This window comes from Procambarus clarkii, chromosome 1 (genome assembly GCF_040958095.1).
Source record: "Procambarus clarkii isolate CNS0578487 chromosome 1, FALCON_Pclarkii_2.0, whole genome shotgun sequence".
Classification (NCBI taxonomy): Eukaryota; Metazoa; Arthropoda; class Malacostraca; order Decapoda; family Cambaridae; genus Procambarus; species Procambarus clarkii.
In genome coordinates, this window is record NC_091150.1 from 23170328 (window position 1) to 23191981 (window position 21654).

General features: G+C 50.9%; 1 protein-coding gene across 1 annotated transcript; it reads right to left on the minus strand.

Annotated features, from left to right (window-relative positions):
* Positions 1-15311: 15311 nt before the first annotated feature.
* LOC138362699 (calphotin-like) lies at positions 15312-18326 on the minus strand. The gene has a single exon (XM_069321154.1). The coding sequence runs from the start codon at positions 18324-18326 to the stop codon at positions 15312-15314; it is 3015 nt and encodes a 1004-aa protein (XP_069177255.1).
* Between the last annotated feature and the right edge of the window lie 3328 nt (positions 18327-21654).

Here is a 21654-nt window from a genome sequence, read left to right on the forward strand (position 1 = left end):
TGGCTGGCTGGCTGGCTGGCTGGCTGGCTGGCTGTGTTGACTGGCTGGCTGTGTTGGCTGGCTGTGTTGGCTGGCTGTGTTGGCTGGCTGGCTGTGTTGGCTGTGCTGGCTGGCTGGCTGGCTGGCTGGCTGGCTGGCTGTGCTGGCTGTGCTGGCTGGCTGGCTGTGTTGGCTGTGCTGGCTGGCTGGCTGGCTGGCTGGCTGGCTGGCTGGCTGGCTGGCTGGCTGGCTGGCTGTGCTGGCCATGGGGAGGGAGGCCGGGGAGTGTGCAGGGGGAGGAGGAGGCAGCGTCGTGAAGACCTGTGGTTGTGAGCAAGATGGTGTATGCGGCTCCCGCCATGTCTTGTCTGGCTTCCGCCACCACAGCCACACCCCAGCCACAGCCACAGCCACAGCCACTGCCACACCTTGGCTTGGGTTACGCTGGGTAGCAGTCTGCCTCTCCTCTCTCTCACTCCACACTCTGAGGTCCTACTGTTGATTGATTGACTGTCTTTATGTCTAATATATATATATTTTATATTATTTTATGTAAACTTTGTTACAAAAAAGGAGTTACATATATGGTATGAAGATGATTATTATTAGTTATAAAGTTCCTCCAGCTCCTCAGACTGGCGGGCAGGAACCCTGGATGCAGTGCGCATTTCCCCTCTGTATCGCCACACTGAGACGCTGGAAAAGGAAGCTGGCAGCTCTAGGGTCTCTTGTTGTTTCAATGAGCCTAGAACCCAGTTCCTTCAAAAAACTGGTGGCACTTTTACCCCAGGCGCCGAGTGTCTCAGAAGGAATGGGGACAAAATTGTAGTGGTGATCCAGTTCTCTGTACTTACGGGACTTGGCTGCTTCCCTGTGGGTGGCAGCGCCACCTGGTTGTGCAACACTGAGGTTAATGTAGGTGTTAGCCAGGGTTGATACGCACGTGTAGTCCCATACCAACTGCTTGCCATTCTTCCAGGGGTTCACTGTGATACCATCCGGGCGACCAATAAGAGCATCAGAGTTACGGGGTGTTAGGTAACGGGGCTCTCTTTCAGCTGGGCATCCAGCTGTGGTGAGGCTCCTCTTGATGACGTCGTTAACTTCACTGTGCCTCGAGTGCCATCCCCCTGTGCTTTGGCAGAGTAGGCCATGGTGGCCGTACCTTTCAGCCACCACCTCGCCGCAAATACACCTATATCTGGTGTGGATTGGGGCAGCAAGGCGGAGGGCGTGTGGTGTGAGACGCGTGCCAGTTGCCGACATTGGGGTTGCTAACAGGAAATCCCCTGCATGTGGTGCTGCTACTGCTGTGAGGCGAGCAATGTCGTGTTGTGTTGTTGCAGCACCCAGGCACTCTGCAGCAACTTGGTCTACAATAGGGCCATCCCAGCTGGATTGCTTGTGGGCTTTTGGGGATGGTGGTTGAGGTGATGGGCCTGCACGAGAGGCCCAGTCGGTGGCACAGCGTGTAAAATTGGGATCATGTACACCTGCCAGCTGATGTAAGTGAGCAGGTAGAATTTCCTTCACAAGGTCGTCGGATGCTGATAAGGAGGACAGGAAGGCTGGAACAGCGATTTGCGTTGCTGTTTGAACTCCGAGGCCCCCCAACTCTTACGGGAAGAGAGGCTTGTTTCCACTGTAGGTCATCGAGAGAGAGGTTAAGGGCTTTTTCTAGCATTGATTTCAGTAACCGGTCATACTCACTTAGTTTTTGGCTACTGTAAGATGGTGAACACCTCAGAAAGTAGGTTAACCTGGGGAGGGACAGACATCTGGTGATGAGGTAGAGTGCATCATGAGCATCAATATCCTCAATCCTCCCATCCATCCTCTTAAGGTCAGCGATTTTCTTATCAAGGATCTCATCGATGGCTTTCAACCCCAGGGGAGCTCCTAGGAGTGTGCTGTCTTCAGGTTTAGTTTTATGGATATTTGGCAGAAGACCCTCTATTCTCTCTACGATGCCCTGGTTGGAACATATTATTTCACATTTAGAAGGGTTCAGGGTGAGGCCTAAAACTGCACCTTGCTCCTGGATTTTTCTGATGTCCTCTATGAGGGAGTCTTGGGAACCAGCTAGGGTACCATCATCCAAGAACCAGATGTTAAGCTCGCTGGACAGGACCTCTGTGACTTGTTTGATGACTAAGCAGAAAAGGAGAGGAGCAAGGGGGTCACCCTGTTGGACGCCGCCTCGTCCATATATATAAGTCCAAGGACTGATCTCTGTGGGACTCCAACGGTGACGCCTCGCCATTCCAAGACTTTAGTCCTCACAGTGACTCTCTGTCTTCTGTTGCTTAGGTACTCCCGTGTGTGTGTGTGTGTGTGTGTGTGTGTGTGTGTGTGTGTGTGTGTGTGTGTGTGTGTGTGTGTGTGTGTGTGTGTCTTCGTGTGCGTGTGTGCACGCGCGCACTTGTGTACTTATCCATTTATTCATGTATTTACCAGGCTGGAAATCTCGGATGAATTCCACCGCGGAGTGGCTGATAGAGGAAGTGAAATGGAATAGTATCGTGTTTATCAGAGGTGGGGGGGAGCGGCCTCCCCCCCTCCCCCCCCAGCCCCTGCCCCCCCCTCCCCCCAGCTCTGATAACCCCCACACAAGATCTCTCCTGTGGTCCTCCACCACCACCGTGTGCTCACCTGAGTGTGCTTGCGGGGGTTGAGCTCTGGCTCTTTGGTCCCGCCTCTCAACTGTCACTTAACTGGTGTATACAGATTCCTGAGCCTACTGGGCTCTATCATATCTACACTGACTTTATCTTATCACCTGACACTACCTGACACTACCTGACACTACCTGACACTACCTGACACCACCTGACACTACCTGACACAACCTGACACCGCCTGACACCACCTGACACTACCTGACACTACCTGACACCACCTGACACCGCCTGACACCGCCTGACACCACCAGAACCACCTGACACAATCTGACACCTCCTGACACTACCTGACACCACCTGACACCAGCTGACATGACCTGACACTACCTAGTTGACACCACCTGACACCACCTGACACCGCCTGACACCACCTGACACCGCCTGACACCACCTGACACCGCCTGACACCACCTAACAACGCCTGACATCACCTGACACCGGCTGACACTACCTGACACCACCTGACACTACCTGACACTACCTGACACCAGCTGACATCAGCTGACACTACCTGACACCAGCTGACACTACCTGACACCTGCTGACACTACCTGACACCGCCTGACACTACCTGACACCACCTGACACTACCTGACACCACCTGACACCACCTGACACCACCTGACACCACCTGACACTACCTGACACCACCTGACACCACCTGACACTACCTGACACCACCTGACACTATTTGACACCACCTAACACTACCTGATACTATTTGACACCACCTAACACTACCTGACACCACCTGACACCACCTGACACTACCTGACACCACCTGACACTACCTGACACCACCTGACACCACCTGATACTACCTGACACCACCTAACACTACCTGACACTACCTGACACCACATGACACCACCTGACACTACCTGACACTACCTGACACTACCTGACACCATCTGACACTATTTGACACCACCTAACACTACCTGATACTATTTGACACCACCTAACACTACCTGACACCACCTGACACTATTTGTCACCACCCGACAGCACCTGACACCACCTGACACCACCTAACACTACCTGACACCACCTGACACTATTTGTCACCACCCGACAGCACCCGACAGCACCTGACACCACCTGACACTACCTGACACCACATGACACCACCTGACACTATTTGTCACCACCCGACAACACCTGACACCACCTGACACTACCTGACACCACCTGACACTACCTGACACCACCTGACACTATTTGTCACCACCCGACAGCACCTGACACCACCTGACACTACCTGACACCACATGACACTATTTGTCACCACCCGACAGCACCTGACACCATCTGACACCACCTGACACTACCTGACACCACCTGACACTACCTGACACTACCTGACACCACCTGACACTACCTGACACCACCTGACACCACCTGACACCACCTGACACTACCTGACACCACCTGACACTATTTGTCACCACCCGACAGCACCTGACACCACCTGACACTACCTGACACCAGATGACACCACCTGACACTATGTCACCACCCGACAACACCTGACACCACCTGACACCACCTGACACCACCTGACACTACCTGACACCACCTGACACTACCTGACACCACCTGACACTATTTGTCACCACCCGACAGCACTTGACACCACCTGACACTACCTGACACCACATGACACCACCTGACACTATTTGTCACCACCCGACAACACCTGACACCACCTGACACTACCTGACACCACCTGACACTAGCTGACACTACCTGACACCAGCTGACACTACCTGACACCACCTGACACTATTTGTCACCATCCGACAGCACCTGACACCACCTGACACTACCTGACACCACCTGACACTACCTGACACTACATGACACTACCTGACACCACCTGACACTACCTGACACCAACTGACACTACCTGACACCACCTGACACTACCTGACACCACCTGACACTACCTGACACTACCTGACACCACCTGACACTACCTGACACCACCTGACACCACCTGACACTACCTGACACCACCTGACACTACCTGACACTGTCATTACCTGACACTACCTGACACCACCTGACACTACCTGACACCACCTGACACCACCTGACACTACCTGACACCACCTGACACCACCTAACACTACCTGACACCACCTGACACTACCTGACACCACCTGACACCACCTGAAACTACCTGACACCACCTGACACCACCTGACACTGTCATTACCTGACACTACCTGACACCAACTGACACTACCTGACACCACCTGACACTACCTGACATCACCTGACACTACCTGACACCACCTGACACTACCTGACACCACCTGACACTACCTGACACTACCTGACACCACCTGACACCACCTGACACTGTCATTACCTGACACTACCTGACACCACCTGACACTACCTGACATCACCTGACACCACCTGACACCACCTGACACTACCTGACACCACCTGACACCACCTGACACTGTCATTACCTGACACTACCTGACACTACCTGACACCACCTGACACTACCTGACACCACATGACACCACCTGACACCACCTGACACTACCTGACACCACCTGACACTGTCATTACCTGACACTACCTGACACCAACTGACACTACCTGACACCACCTAACACTACCTGACACTACCTGCCACCACCTGACACTACCTGACACCACCTGACACTACCTGACACCACCTGACACTACCTGACACCACCTGACACTACCTGACACCACCTAACACTGTCATTACCTGACACTACCTGACACTACCTGACATCACCTGACACTACCTGACACTACCTGACACTACCTAACACTGTCATTACCTGACACTACCTGACACCGCCTGACACTACCTGACACCGCCTGACACTACCTGACACCAGCTGACACTACCTGACACCACCTGACACTACCTGACATCACCTGACTCTGCCTGACACCGCCTGACACTACCTGACACCAGCTGACACTGCCTGACACCAGCTGACACTACCTGACACCACCTGACACTACCTGACACCGCCTGACACCACCTGACTCTGCCTGACACCACCTGTAGATATTTCCTCCCCGGCTGTTGGTGTGACACCGAGACCAATGACCTCCACAACCCTGGCCAACATGGAGATCAGCAGTCGACGGGTCATTTTGTCTCAACAAGTATACAGCCAGTTCTGCTGTTAAGGCCTGGGGGGAGTAGAACAACCCTCGTACCCAGCTATAGGTAAAGCCTGACCCAGACGCCAGTGGGAGCAGAACAACCCTCGTACTCAGCTACAGGTAAAGCCTGACCCGGACGCCAGTGGGAGCAGAACAACCCTCGTACTCAGCTACAGGTAAAGCCTGACCCGGACGCCAGTGGGAGCAGAACAACCCTCGTACCCAGCTACAGGTAAAGCCTGACCCGGACGCCAGTGGGAGTAGAACAACCCTCGTAACCAGCTACAGGTAAAGCCTGACCCGGACGCCAGGGGGAGCAGAACAACCCTCGTACCCAGGTACAGGTAAAGCCTGACCCGGACGCCAGTGGGAGCAGAACAACCCTCGTACCCAGGTACAGGTAAAGCCTGACCCGGACGCCAGGGGGAGCAGAACAACCCTCGTACCCAGCTACAGGTAAAGCCTGACCCGGACGCCAGGGGGAGCAGAACAACCCTCGTACCCAGCTACAGGTAAAGCCTGACCCGGACGCCAGGGGGAGCAGAACAACCCTCGTACCCAGCTACAGGTAAAGCCTGACCCGGACGCCAGGGGGAGCAGAACAACCCTCGTACCCAGCTACAGGTAAAGCCTGACCCGGACGCCAGGGGGAGCAGAACAACCCTCGTACCCAGCTACAGGTAAAGCCTGACCCGGACGCCAGTGGGACTAGAACAACCCTCGTACCCAGCTACAGGTAAAGCCTGACCCGGACGCCAGGGGGAGCAGAACAACCCTCGTACCCAGGTACAGGTAATGCCTGACCCGGACGCCAGGGGGAGCAGAACAACCCTCGTACCCAGCTACAGGTAAAGCCTGACCCGGACGCCAGTGGGACAGAGGGAAAATCCACTATTACCACACTGACGATCAACTGATTATCTTACTGATAGCCCTGTGAACCCGCCTCCCTGTTATCTCCCTCCCTCACTTGACGCTTCTCTCACTAGACCTAGGGGCCCCCTCACCTAGGCCTACCATTAGCTAGGCCAGAATGAGGTGGTTTAGGTTGAGTGGTTGGCGTGAAGTGGTAGTTAGCGGCCGCCAGAGGGACGATACACGCCTCTGACGGGTAATTAGTCGGTTTATCTTGGTAATCAGTTGGAGATAGTGGTGATGGGCAGTGTGGGGTGCCAAGCTTGGGGTAGTTAGTGTCCTTGTGTTAGTGCCGGCGGTAAGGGCTGTGCTCAGGTGGTGTTCCGTGCCCCCGTGCCCGTCTTGAAGTGTTGTTCCGTGCCCCGTGCCCACCCTGAAGTGTTGCTCCGTGCCCCATGCCCACCCTCACGTGTTTCCCCGTGCCCCATGCCCACCCTCGTGTTCCTCCGTGCCACATGCCCACCCTCAAGTGTTGTTCCGTGCCCGATGCCCACCCTCAAGTGTTGCTCCGTGCCCCATGCCCACCCTCAAGTGTTGCTCCGTGCCCCATGCCCACCCTCAAGTGTTGCTCCGTGCTCATGCCCACCCTCAAGTGTTGCTCCGTGCCCCATGCCCACTCTGAAGTGTCCCTCCGTGCCCCTTGCCCATCCTGAAGTGTTTCTCCGTGCCTCATGCCCATTCTTAAGTGTCCCTCTGTGCCCCATGCCCATCTTGAAGTGTTGCTCCGTGCCCTTATTCTTATATCTTATATCCTTATTCTCATATCAGATACAGATAAAAATACAAGTCACAGCTTCGTGTCATCCTTTGCAGATGATACAAAAATCAGCATGAAAATTACCTCTGCTGAAGACATGGAAAAACTACAAGCAGATATTAACAAAGTTTTCGATTGGGCAGCAAAAAATAACATGATGTTTAACAGTGATAAATTCCAGGTACTCAGGTACGGCAAAAATGAGGACCTTAAACAGTAATACAGAGTACAAAACACAATCGAATCTTCCCATAGTAGGAAAACAGCATGTCAAGGATTTGGGAATAATGATATCCGACGACCTAACGTTTAGGGAGCATAACCAAGCAAATATTGTGTCAGCCAGGAAAATGATAGGATGGATTACGAGAACTTTCAAATCCAGGGATCCCATCACAGTGGTTGTACTCTTCAAGTCACTTGTGCTGTCCCGTCTTGAGTACTGCTCAGTACTCAAGACGGGAGTACTGAGCAGTACTCCCGTCTGCTCAGTACTCTTTTTTTTCACTTCCCCCTTCAGAGCAGGAGAGATTGCTGAAATAGAGGGAATACAGAGAACATATACGGCACGCATAGACGAGATAAAGCACCTAAATTATTGGGATCGTCTCAAAGCTCTCCAAATGTACTCACTAGAAAGGAGACGAGAGAGATACCAAATAATATACACATGGAAGATACTGGAGGGACAGGTCCCTAATCTACACAGTAAAATAACAACATACTGGAGTGAACGATATGGAAGAAAATGCAGAATAGAACCAGTGAAGAGCAGAGGTGCCATAGGCACAATCAGAGAACACTATAAACATCAGAGGTCCAGTGAAGAGCAGAGGTGCCATAGGCACAATCAGAGAACACTGTATAAACATCAGAGGTCCAGTGAAGAGCAGAGGTGCCATAGGCACAATCAGAGAACACTGTATAAACATCAGAGGTCCAGTGAAGAGCAGAGGTGCCATAGGCACAATCAGAGAACACTGTATAAACATCAGAGGTCCACGGTTGTTCAACGTCCTCCCAGCGAGCATAAGAAATATTGCCACAACCGTGGACATCTTCAAGAGAAAACTAGACTATTTTTTTTAAAGACGTTTTGGACCAACCGGGCTGTGGTGGGTATGTGGCCCTGCGGACCGCCCCCAAGCAACAGCCTGGTGGACCAAACTCTCCTGGACTCTGGCCGGGCTTGGGGAGTTGAAGAACTCCCAGAACCCCATCAACCATGTATCAACCAGCCCCATGCCCACCCTCAAGTGTTGCTCTGTGCCCCATGCCCACCCTCAAGTGTTGCTCCATGCCCCCATGCCCACCCTTCAGTGTTGCTCCGTGCCCCATGCCTACCCTCAAGTGTTGCTCCGTGCCCCCATGCCCACCCTCCAGTGTTGCTCCGTGCCCCATGCCCACCCTCAAGTGTTGCTCCGTGCCCCCATGCCCACCCTCAAGTGTTGCTCCGTGCCCCATGCCTACCCTCAAGTGTTGCTCCTGTGCCCCGTGCCCACCCTCAAGTGTTGCTCCGTGCCCCCATGCCCATGCTGGCCACCAACCCATAATGATTCTATAAGTACTTGATGCCGGATAATTGTGCTGTGAACAACCATGTGTACTGTCTACTAGTACAACCACCACCACCACCACCTACCACCCACCACCCCCACCCCCCACCACCACCTACCACCCACCACCACCTACCACCCCCCCCCACCCCACACTGGACGTGTTCAGATAAGACATTAATCTCTCACATTGTCGAGAATTTCCATACAGATAAGAATGTTAAAAACGTTAAAGAACAGTAAATCTGTGACGGCTTACAGTGTACAGTGTCTGCTATAGTGAACAGTTTCTACTACAGTGTACAGTGTCTGCTACAGTGAAAGGTACAGTGTCCAGGAGCTCGTGGTGTAACACCACTATAATGGAACACCACTATAATAGATACTAAACTAATAATGTAAACACTACTTATCCTGAGTAACACTTCCCCATCGGTTGCACTTGGTAACACTGTTATGAGCTGACATATGATGGTTACACCGGAACTCAAAGGTACACTGCCAACAAGGAAATGCTACACAGGATTAAATACGCTGCCACCATCTGCCTTTGACCATTGAAACTATATCAAGCAACGAGGCAAGAAACATTGCTTGACTTGGAGAGTACTTTCTATGACTGTCATTAATTATGAAAACGGTTGTCAGCCACTATATCCAAAAGGCTAAGGGGATTCAACAATTGACACAGACGGGAAATTTAACATGAGTTTATTGAGACCAAAATTATGTCAATCATCACTTATAAATCCTACTCTATCACTGGCAAAAAGTTAAGAAATTTGGACATGGAACAAAACCTCAGAGATCACACACATTACCTTAAGATATCTGTCTCTTCCTGGCTGAGATGTTCTTCACAGACCCGCTCTCGATCCCGGTGTCCGGCACTCTCCTCCAACTAAGTCTCTACAGGACCTGTATATACAACCCCCACAGGGGGGAGGGTGGAGATCTGCTATTGCTACCTTCACCAAGAATGTAAGAAGTCGGCCACACGTGCAAAAACACTTCAAAATATTTCAATTAAGCTTGTTTGACATTCACCATACACTCTTCAAGAGAGGAGTTATTAAATACGTGTGTGACTGACCTCTGACCTGGCCAAAAGGGGGAAATCCAGGGATGTTTACACATAAGAATCTGGGGTATATATCCATTGCAATGTTTGACAAGAGTATCATGAAATATTACATACTTGAAACTAGCTGACTAAGACTAACCCAGGAATTTTTAATCAACATACAAGATAATCCAGAGGTCATCTGGGTTGACCTCTTGGAGAAGGCTTCCCTGGGTGTGAACTCTAAGGGGAGGGGGGGTCATGGGTGTTACAGCTCCTGTAACACCCATGACCTCCCCCTCCCCTTAGAGTTCACACCCAGGGAAGCCTTCTCCAAGAGGTCAGCCCAGATGACCTCTGGATTATCTTGTATGTTGATTAAAAATTCCTGGGTTAGTCTTAGTCAGCATAGTTTCAAGTATGTAATATTTCATGATACTCTTGTCAAACATTGCAATGGATTTATACCCCAGATTCTTATGTGTAAACATCCCTGGATTTCCCCCTTTTGGCCAGGTCAGAGGTCAGTCACACACGTAATTAATAACTCCTCTCTTGAAGAGTGTATGGTGAATGTCAAACAAGCTTAATTGAAATATTTTGAAGTGTTTTTGCACGTGTGGCCGACTTCTTACATTCTTGGTGAAGGTAGCAATAGCAGATCTCCCCCCTCCCCCCTGTGGGGGTTGTATATACAGGTCCTGTAGAGACTTAGTTGGAGGAGAGTGCCGGACACCGGGATCGAGAGCGGGTCTGTGAAGAACATCTCAGCCAGGAAGAGACAGATATCTTAAGGTAATGTGTGTGATCTCTGAGGTTTTGTTCCATGTCCAAATTTCTTAACTTTTTGCCAGTGTTAGAGTAGGATTTATAAGTGGTGATTGACATAATTTTGGTCTCAATAAACTCATGTTAAATTTCCCGTCTGTCAATTGTTGAATCCTCTTAGCCTTTTGGATATAGTGGCTGACAACCGTTTTCATAATTAATGACAGTTATAGAAAGTACTCTCCAAGTCAAGCAATGTTTCTTGCCTCGTTGCTTGATATAGTCTCAATGGTCAAGGCAGATGGTGGCAGCGTATTTAATCCTGTGTAGCATTTCCTGGTTTTGCAGTGTACCTTTGTAGTCCCGGTGTAACCATCATATGTCAGCTCACATTACAGTGTTCAATAACAGTGTTACCAAGTGCACCGATAGGAAGTACTACTCAGGATAAGTAGTGTTTACATTATTAGTTTAGTATCCATTATAGTGGTGTTCCATTATAGTGGTGTCATATTAGAGTGGTGTTACAGTGGAGAATAGTGACATCTGGCGATGGTGATTTGGCACTGTTGTACTGTGAATTCCTGGTGATGTCAACTGTGAAATGGTGACTGTGTACACACACTTAGCTCTACTACTGGAAGGAAGGGGAGGGGGGGGGCATGATAGCTGAGTGGACAGCTGTAACACCACTAATTAGTAACACTTAGTGTATTGGAACACTTGTGTATTAGTAACACTGGTTGTTGTTCAAGATTCGCTACTTGGAACAAAAAGTTCCAAGTAGCAAACACTGCTACTTGGTTACACCGGAACCAAAGGGACCCTTCAAGGAAATGCTATACAGAGAGATTATGAAATTAACTTATCGCTGCCACCATCCTGCCTTGTTCATTACCTATCTCAAGCATGAGGCAAGAAACATTGCTTGACTTGGAGAATCCTCTCTCTTTAACTGTCGCTTGTTATTGGTCGGTTGTTAACAAAACTATACACCGCGGATGACACGATCCAACAATTGACACAGACGGAAAGTTTAACATGAGTTTATTGAGAACAAAATATGATATTCACCAACTATAAGTCCCTACTCTAACACTGGCAAATGTTAATTTAGGCATGAACAATACCATCAGAGATCACACTTTACCTTAAGACCTAGCTCTGTCTCTCCATCCGGTGGATTCACTCTGTCTTTCCCTGGCTGTGTGATGTTCTTCACAAACCCGCTCTGGACCCTGGTATCCAGCGCTCTCGTCTAACTCTCCTACAGGACCATATATACACACAAAAAAAGGGGGGGAGAGATTTGCTGTTGCTACCTACACTGACGATACAAGAGGTCGGACCACACGTGCACAAACTCTCAAGAATTTTCCCATTAAGTTTGTTTGACATTCACCATACACTTCTTCAAGGAGGGGAATTATTAATTACGGGTGTGACTGACCTTTGACCTGACCAAAGGAGTAGGTCCCTGGATGTTTACACATAAGAATCTGGGGTCTAATTCCATTGCAATGTTTGACAAGAGTATCATGAAATATTACATACTTGAAACTAGCTGACTAAGACTAACCCAGGAATTTTTAATCAACTTGCAAGACGATCCAGAGGTCATCTGGGCTGACCTCTTGGAGAAGGCATCCCTGGGTTAAGAAGGCGCTCTGGACTCGTAACCCTAGGGAGCGGGGTTCGATCCCCGGCGCCGGCGGAAAACAAATGGGTAGAGTTCCTTTCACCTCATCAGGTCTCATCACCTGTAGCCCCCCCCCCTTGACAATCTGTGTCAACATCCTCCCCCCCCCCTCCCATGCCCCAGGAGGGGGGGGAGGGTTATCCAGCATGTTATCACACTCAAGGAGGCTGTTATCTCTTTAATCACATATCGATAATTATAAAAAAGTTGATATAGCCATTAAGAGATCGTATTTTGTAGCGATCATGCTCTGACGCCTCCCATAGTGGCCTGTTATCCTGGGCCCTCCCATGGTGGACTAGTCATCCTGGGCCCTCCCATGGTGGACTGTTATCCTGGGCCCTCCCATGGTGGACTGTTATCCTGGGCCCTCCCATGGTGGACTGTTATCCTGGGCCCTCCCATGGTGGCCTGTTATCCTGGGCCCTCCCATGGTGGACTGTTATCCTGGGCCCTCCCATGGTGGACTGTCATCCTGGGCCCTCCCATGGTGGACTGTTATCCTGGGCCCTCCCATGGTGGTCTGTCATCCTGGGCCCTCCCATGGTGGACTGTTATCCTGGGCCCTCCCATGGTGGACTGTCATCCTGGGCCCTCCCATGGTGGACTGTTATCCTGGGCCCTCCCATGGTGGTCTGTCATCCTGGGCCCTCCCATGGTGGACTGTCATCCTGGGCCCTCCCATGGTGGACTGTTATCCTGGGCCCTCCCATGGTGGACTGTCATCCTGGGCCCTCCCATAGTGGTCTGTTATCTTGGGCCCTCCCATGGTGGTCTGTTATCCTGGGCCCTCCCATAGTGGACTGTTATCCTGGGCCCTCCCATAGTGGTCTGTTATCTTGGGCCCTCCCATGGTGGTCTGTTATCCTGGGCTCTCCCATGGTGGACTGTTATCCTGGGCCCTCCCATGGTGGACTGTCATCCTGGGCCCTCCCTATGGTGGTCTGTTATCCTGGGCCCTCCCATGGTGGCCTGTTATCCTGGGCCCTCCCATGGTAGACTGTTATCCTGGGCCCTCCCATAGTGGTCTGTTATCTTGGGCCCTCCCATGGTGGTCTGTTATCCTGGGCCCTCCCATGGTGGCCTGTTATCCTGGGCCCTCCCATGGTGGCCTGTTATCCTGGGCCCTCCCATGGTGGCCTGTAATCCTGGGCCCTCCCATGGTGGCCTGTTATCCTGGGCTCTCCCATGGTGGCCTGTTATCCTGGGCCCTCCCATGGTGGACTGTTATCCTGGGCCCTCCCATGGTGGCCTGTAATCCTGGGCCCTCCCATGGTGGCCTGTTATCCTGGGCTCTCCCATGGTGGCCTGTTATCCTGGGCCCTCCCATGGTGGACTGTTATCCTGGGCCCTCCCATGCTAACCTGGGAGCAAACATCGACTTGAAGGGACTACACTAAGGTATTCTTTCAGAGGGAAGCTGTTAAGTCGACTCTCTCTCTCTCTTGTGTGGTGTTCCTTACTTGTGGTGGTGGTAGGGTTGAGTTCCAGCTCCTGGGGCCAGGCTCTCTTAAGAACATGAGAGGTAAGCTTAAGAGGAGAGATAAAGGTACGTCCTGGTGGTATATATATATATGGCCGCTGCTGTATATGTATCTAGCCACATATATGTGTGTGTCTAAGCTCTGAAACACTTCAGGGTTCTATTGTGTTGCCGGTAATGTGTTCCATTGATCAACAGCCCTTGTCGTACCTAGTAGCCAGAACTCACTTCTCAGCCTACTATTCAAGGCCCGATTTGCCTAATAAGCCAAGTTTTCACGAATTAATATATTTACTATATTTTTTTTCTTATGAAATGATAAAGCAACCCTTTTCTCTATGTATTAGGTCAATTTTTTTTTATTGGAGTTAAAATTAACGTAGATATATGACCGAACCTAACCAACCCTACCTAACCTAACCTAACCTATATTTATCGGTAAGGTTAGGTTAGGTAGCCAAAAAAAGCTAGGTTAGGTTAGGTTAGGTAGGTTAGGTAGACGAAAAAACATTAATTCGTGAAAACTTGGCTTATTAGGCAAATCGGGCCTTGAATAGTAGGCTGAGAAGTGCGTTCTGGCTATTAGGTACGACAGCCCTGGTACCCAGCCAGTATTTACCCAGGTCTTTGTGTGTATATACATATAGACATATGTATATTGTAGCGTTATATACGTGGCTGGGATTGGGGGCCATCACATCCCTAGCTAAGATTGGGGCCCATCACATCCCTAACAGGGATTGGGGCCCATCACATCCCTAACAGGGATTGGGGCCCATCACATCCCTAACAGGGATTGGGGCCCATCACATCCCCTAACAGGGATTGGGGCCCATCACATCCCTAACAGGGATTGGAGGCCATCACATCCCTAACAGGGATTGGGGCCCATCACATCCCCTAACAGGGATTGGGGCCCATCACATCCCTAACAGGGATTGGGGCCCATCACACCCCTAACAGGGATTGGGGCCCATCACACCCCTAACAGGGATTGGGGCCCATCACACCCCTAACAGGGATTGGGGCCCATCACATCCCTAACAGGGATTGGGGCCCATCACATCCCTAACACGGATTGGGGCCCATCACATCCCTAACAAGGATTGGGGCCCATCACAACCAGAATTAGATATTTGTCCATTTTTTGACCAATATTGATAAGAGTTTTGTCAATTCTTTGACGTGTTTACATGGTGAAGTGATGTTTATGTTCAGTACTGCTGACTCAGGCTCACCTGGTCACCTCCACCTCACCATGTGCTGTGTGCTGCCCTCTACTGGTACTGCCTCTACAGGTACTGCCTCTACTGGTACTGCCTCTACAGGTACTGCCTCTACTGGTACTGCCTCTACAGGTACTGCCTCTACTGGTACTGCCTCTACAGGTACTGCCTCTACTGGTACTGCCTCTACTGGTACTGCCTCTACTGGTACTGCCTCTACTGGTACTGCCTCTACAGGTACTGTTTCTACTGGTACTGCCTCTACTGGTACTGCCTCTACAGGTACTGCCTCTACAGGTACTGCCTCTACTGGTACTGCCTCTACAGGTACTGCCTCTACAGGTACTGCCTCTACAGGTACTGCCAGGGGTACTGCCTCTACTGGTACTGCCTCTACAGGTACTTCCTCTACTGGTACTGTCAGAGGTACTGCCTCTACTGGTACTGTCAGAGGTACTGCCTCTACTGGTACTGCCTCTACTGGTACTGCCTCTACAGGTACTGCCTCTACTGGTACTGCCTCTACAGGTACTGCCTCTACTGGTACTGCCTCTACAGGTACTGCCTCTACTGGTACTGCCTCTACTGGTACTGTCAGAGGTACTGCCTCTACTGGTACTGCCTCTACAGGTACTGCCTCTACAGGTACTGCCTCTACTGGTACTGTCAGAGGTACTGCCTCTACTGGTACTGCCTCTACAGGTACTGCCTCTACAGGTACTGCCTCTACTGGTACTGTCAGAGGTACTGCCTCTACAGGTACTGCCTCTACAGGTACTGCCTCTACTGGTACTGCCTCTACTGGTACTGCCTCTACTGGTACTGCCTCTACTGGTACTGCCAGGGGTACTGCCTCTACAGATACTGCCTCTACTGGTACTGCCTCTACTGGTACTGCCTCTACAGGTACTGCCTCTACTGGTACTGCCTCTACAGGTACTGCCAGGGGTACTGCCTCTACAGGTACTGCCTCTACTGGTACTGCCTCTACTGGTACTGCCAGGGGTACTGCCTCTACAGGTACTGCCTCTACTGGTACTGCCTCTACTGGTACTGCCTCTACACGTACTGCCTCTACTGGTACTGCCTCTACACGTACTGCCTCTACTGGTACTGCCTCTACTGGTACTGCCTCTACTGGTACTGCCTCTACAGGTACTGCCTCTACAGGTACTTCCTCTACTGGTACTGCCTCTACTGGTACTGCCTCTTCTGGTACTGCCTCTACTGGTACTGCCAGGGGTACTGCCTCTACAGGTACTGCCTCTACAGGTACTGCCTCTACAGGTACTGCCACAGGTACTGCCACAGGTACTGCCTCTACAGGTACTGCCTCTACAGGTACTGCCTCTACTGGTACTGCCTCTACTGGTACTGCCTCTACAGGTACTGCCTCTACTGGTACTGCCTCTACTGGTACTGCCTCTACAGGTACTGCCTCTACTGGTACTGCCTCTACAGGTACTGCCTCTACTGGTACTGCCTCTACTGGTACTGCCTCTACAGGTACTGCCAGGGGTACTGCCTCTACAGGTACTGCCTCTACTGGTACTGCCTCTACTGGTACTGCCTCTACAGGTACTGCCTCTACTGGTACTGCCAGGGGTACTACCTCTACTGGTACTGCCTCTACTGGTACTGCCTCTACTGGTACTGCCTCTACTGGTACTGCCTCTACAAGCACTGCCTCTACTGGTACTGCCTCTACAGGTACTGCCTCTACTGGTACTGCCAGGGGTACTACCTCTACTGGTACTGCCTCTACTGGTACTGCCTCTACAGGTACTGCCTCTACTGGTACTGCCTCTACAGGTACTGCCTCTACTGGTACTGCCTCTACTGGTACTGCCTCTACAGGTACTGCCTCTACTGGTACTGCCTCTACAGGTACTGCCTCTACTGGTACTGCCTCTACTGGTACTGCCTCTACAGGTACTGCCTCTACTGGTACTGCCTCTACTGGTACTGCCTCTACAGGTACTGCCTCTACTGGTACTGCCAGGGGTACTACCTCTACTGGTACTGCCTCTACTGGTACTGCCTCTACTGGTACTGCCTCTACTGGTACTGCCTCTACAAGCACTGCCTCTACTGGTACTGCCTCTACAGGTACTGCCTCTACTGGTACTGCCAGGGGTACTACCTCTACTGGTACTGCCTCTACTGGTACTGCCTCTACAAGCACTGCCTCTACTGGTACTGCCTCTACAGGTACTGCCTCTACTGGTACTGCCAGGGGTACTACCTCTACTGGTACTGCCTCTACTGGTACTGCCTCTACAGGTACTGCCTCTACAGGTACTGCCACAGGTACTGCCTCTACAGGTACTGCCTCTACAGGTACTGCCTCTACAGGTACTGCCTCTACAGGTACTGCCTCTACAGGTACTGCCTCTACTGGTACTGCCTCTACAGGTACTGCCTCTACAGGTACTGCCACAGGTACTGCCTCTACAGGTACTGCCTCTACAGGTACTGCCTCTACAGGTACTGCCTCTACAGGTACTGCCAGAGGTACTGCCTCTACAGGTACTGCCTCTACAGGTACTGCCTCTACAGGTACTGCCTCTACAGGTACTGCCTCTACAGGTACTGCCACAGGTACTGCCTCTACAGGTACTGCCTCTACAGGTACTGCCTCTACAGGTACTGCCACAGGTACTGCCTCTACAGGTACTGCCTCTACAGGTACTGCCTCTACAGGTACTGCCTCTACAGGTACTGCCTCTACAGGTACTGCCAGAGGTACTGCCTCTACAGGTACTGCCTCTACAGGTACTGCCTCTACAGGTACTGCCTCTACAGGTACTGCCTCTACTGGTACTGCCTCTACAGGTACTGCCTCTACAGGTACTGCCACAGGTACTGCCTCTACAGGTACTGCCTCTACAGGTACTGCCACAGGTACTGCCTCTACAGGTACTGCCTCTACAGGTACTGCCTCTACAGGTACTGCCTCTACAGGTACTGCCAGAGGTACTGACAGAGGTACTGCCAGAGTGTGATATAAGCAGATATCATACAATGGCATTAAAAGATATCAGCTATATATATCTTCTGATATAGCCACCTGGAGCATATATGGAGCATATATGGAGCATTCTATACAGATTTGTAATTCCAAATATTCAGTTGGTGGGTCATGTTATCTTGGACAGTATGTTATCTTGGTTAGTATGTTATCTTGGACAGTATGTTATCTTGGTCAGTATGTTATCGTGGTCAGTATGTTATCTTGGTCAGTATGTTATCTTGGACAGTATGTTATCTTGGTCAGTATGTTATCTTGGTCGGTATGTTATCTTGGTCAGTATGTTATCTTGGACAGTATGTTATCTTGGACAGTATGTTATCTTGGTCGGTATGTTATCCTGGTCAGTATGTTATCCTGGTCAGTATGTTATCTTGGACAGTATGTTATCTTGGTCAGTATGTTATCGTGGTCAGTATGTTTTCTTGGTCAGTATGTTATCTTGGACAGTATGTTATCTTGGTCAGTATGTTATCTTGGTTGGTATGTTATCCTGGTCAGTATGTTATCCTGGTCAGTATGTTATCTTGGACAGTGTGTTATCATGGGTCTACGCCTGCTACATCATTATATATATATATATATATATATATATATATATATATATATATATATATATATATATATATATATATATGCGAACAAGCCAGAATGGTCCCCTGGACAATATGCAACTGAAAACTCACACCCCAGAAGTGACTCGAACCCATACTCCCAGAAGCAACGCAACTGGTATGTACAAGACGCCTTAATCCACTTGACCATCACGACCGGACATAATGAGGTGATAGCCGAGGCTATTTGAACCACCCCACCGCCGGCACTCGGATAGTTATCTTGGGCATAGCATTTTACCGCCGCCGGCACCCCACCGCCGGCACTCGGATAGTTATCTTGGGCATAGCCTCGGCTATCACCTCATTATGTCCGGTCGTGATGGTCAAGTGGATTAAGGCGTCTTGTACATACCAGTTGCGTTGCTTCTGGGAGTATGGGTTCGAGTCACTTCTGGGGTGTGAGTTTTCAGTTATATATATATATATATATATATATATATATATATATATATATATATATATATATATATATATATATATATATATATATATATATATATATATATAATAATATCATTCATTCTTAAGTTGTCTTAAAGTTCATATTTTTGGAAAAGTAGGAGGGGAGGAAATTATCAAGGGAAAAGCACCAAGCCACCACGACTATATAGCACTGGGAAGGGGTCAGGATAAGGATTAGACATGTGACGGGGGGAAGGAATAGTGCCCAACCACTTGTGGACGGTCGGGGCATTGAACGCGGACCTGCACGACGCCAGACCGTCGCTCTACCGTCCAGGCCAGGACTGTTGAGTGATAAACCTATACCCCAGTAACTCTATATAACCACTTCAGCAACGGACCCAGAGAGATAAGAAGGTCAACTGAGGACAGCATCTTGGCAGCAGTAATGTTACTGGGAGGGCCCTAAGCCTCTGGCTGGCCCACTGGGCGGGCCCTAAGCCTCTGGCTGGCCCACTGGGCGGGCCCTAAGCCTCTGGGTGGTCCACTGGGCGGGCCCTAAGCCTCTGGCTGGCCCAATGGGCGGGCCCTAAGCCTCTGGGTGGTCCACTGGGCGGGCCCTAAGCCTCTGGCTGGCCCACTGGGCGGGCCCTAAGCCTGTGGCTGGCCCACTGGGCGGGCCCTAAGCCTCTGGCTGGCCCACTGGGCGGGCCCTAAGCCTCTGGTTGGTTCACTGGGCGGGCCCTAAGTCTCTGGCTGGCCCACTGGGCGGGCCCTAAGCCTCTGGCTGGCCCACTGGGCGGGCCCTAAACCTCTGGCTGGCCCACTGGGCGGGCCCTAAACCTCTGGCTGGCCCACTGGGCGGGCCCTAAGCCTCTGGCTGGCCCACTGGGCGGACCCTAAGCCTCTGGCTGGCCCACTGGGCGGGCCCTAAGCCTCTGGCTGGCCCACTGGGCGGGCCCTAAGCCTCTGGCTGGCTCACTGGGCGGGCCCTAAGCCTCTGGCTGGCCCATTGGGCGGGCCCTAAGCCTCTGGCTGGCCCACTGGGCGGAGTGTGACAGTTTATGACTCGTATGGTCGCTTCAGTAACATTATATTTCCGTCAGTATACCTACATCTTTAAGGTGGTGTAAAGAGAGGAAATTTCTCCCCGCTTCATCTACGAGGTTTACTCTCCATGTCTCTCCTTCAGAGGCGGTGGACGCGTTTGTTATTTCTGGAATTAGTTATCGATGGATGTGTTCCGCAAGGATGATAACAGTGGTTGTGAACATGAAGAACATGGTAGTAAGAACAGAGGCGGCGGTAGACACATTACTGTGAGAATATGAAGAACACTGAGGACCTTGAGCCAGATTCACGAAGCAGTTACGGCAAGGACTTACGAACGTGTACATCTTTCCTCAATCTTTGACGGCTTTGGTTACATTTATTAAACAGTTTACAAGCAGGAAAACTTGCCAATCAACTGTTGTTATTGTTATAAACAGCCTCCTGGTGCTTCGGAGCTCATTAACTGTTTAATAATTGCAAACAAAGCCGCCAAAGATTGAGAAAAGATGTACAGGTTCGTAAGTGCTTGCGTAACAGCTTCGTGACTCTGGCCCCAGGTTCGTAAGTACTTGCGTAACAGCTTCGTGACTCTGGCCCCAGGTTCGTAAGTACTTGCGTAACAGCTTCGTGACTCTGGGTCCTGGTCAGGAGTAGTGGCAACAGTGACTGACTCTCAGTAAACATTATCTCTCAAACAATAAGGTTAACGTCTGATTATTTTTATCATTGTTGCCCCTGTGCGTCCCTTAGGTTATCTAGGCATACATCCCCCGCTACCACACCACGGCTACCTCTCCTACGTACGTTCGAACCCTCGTCACGGCTCCTGGGGGATTTGTTCAGGGGAGAACACTGTTCTTTCTTGGAGAACACGTGTTCTTGTAGGCGCAATCACTCGCATGTTTGGTACCTATTTACTAATGGGTGAACAGGGATTCAGGGTGAAACTCTGCCCATTTGTTTCCGCTATCGCCGGGAATCGATTCCCGGACCTTAGGACTCCTAACTACTCCTAACTACTTATCCTGAGTCGTTAGGGGTGAGGGCTGGAGTACGGAGTTATCAAGGGTAAAGCGCCAAGCCATCACGACTATATAGCACTGGGAAGGGGTCAGGATAAGGATTAGGGATTGGACGGGGGGGGGAAGGAATGGTGCCCAACCACTTGTGGACGGTCGGGGATTGAACGCCGACCTGCATGACGCGAGGCCGTCGCTCTACCGTCCAGAACAGGCTGGAGTAGACGAAGGTATAAG

Coding starts and splice junctions, on each gene's coding strand:
- LOC138362699 (XM_069321154.1), bottom strand. CDS start 18,326: ATGCCATTGTATGATATCTGCTTATATCACACTCTGGCAGTACCTCTG.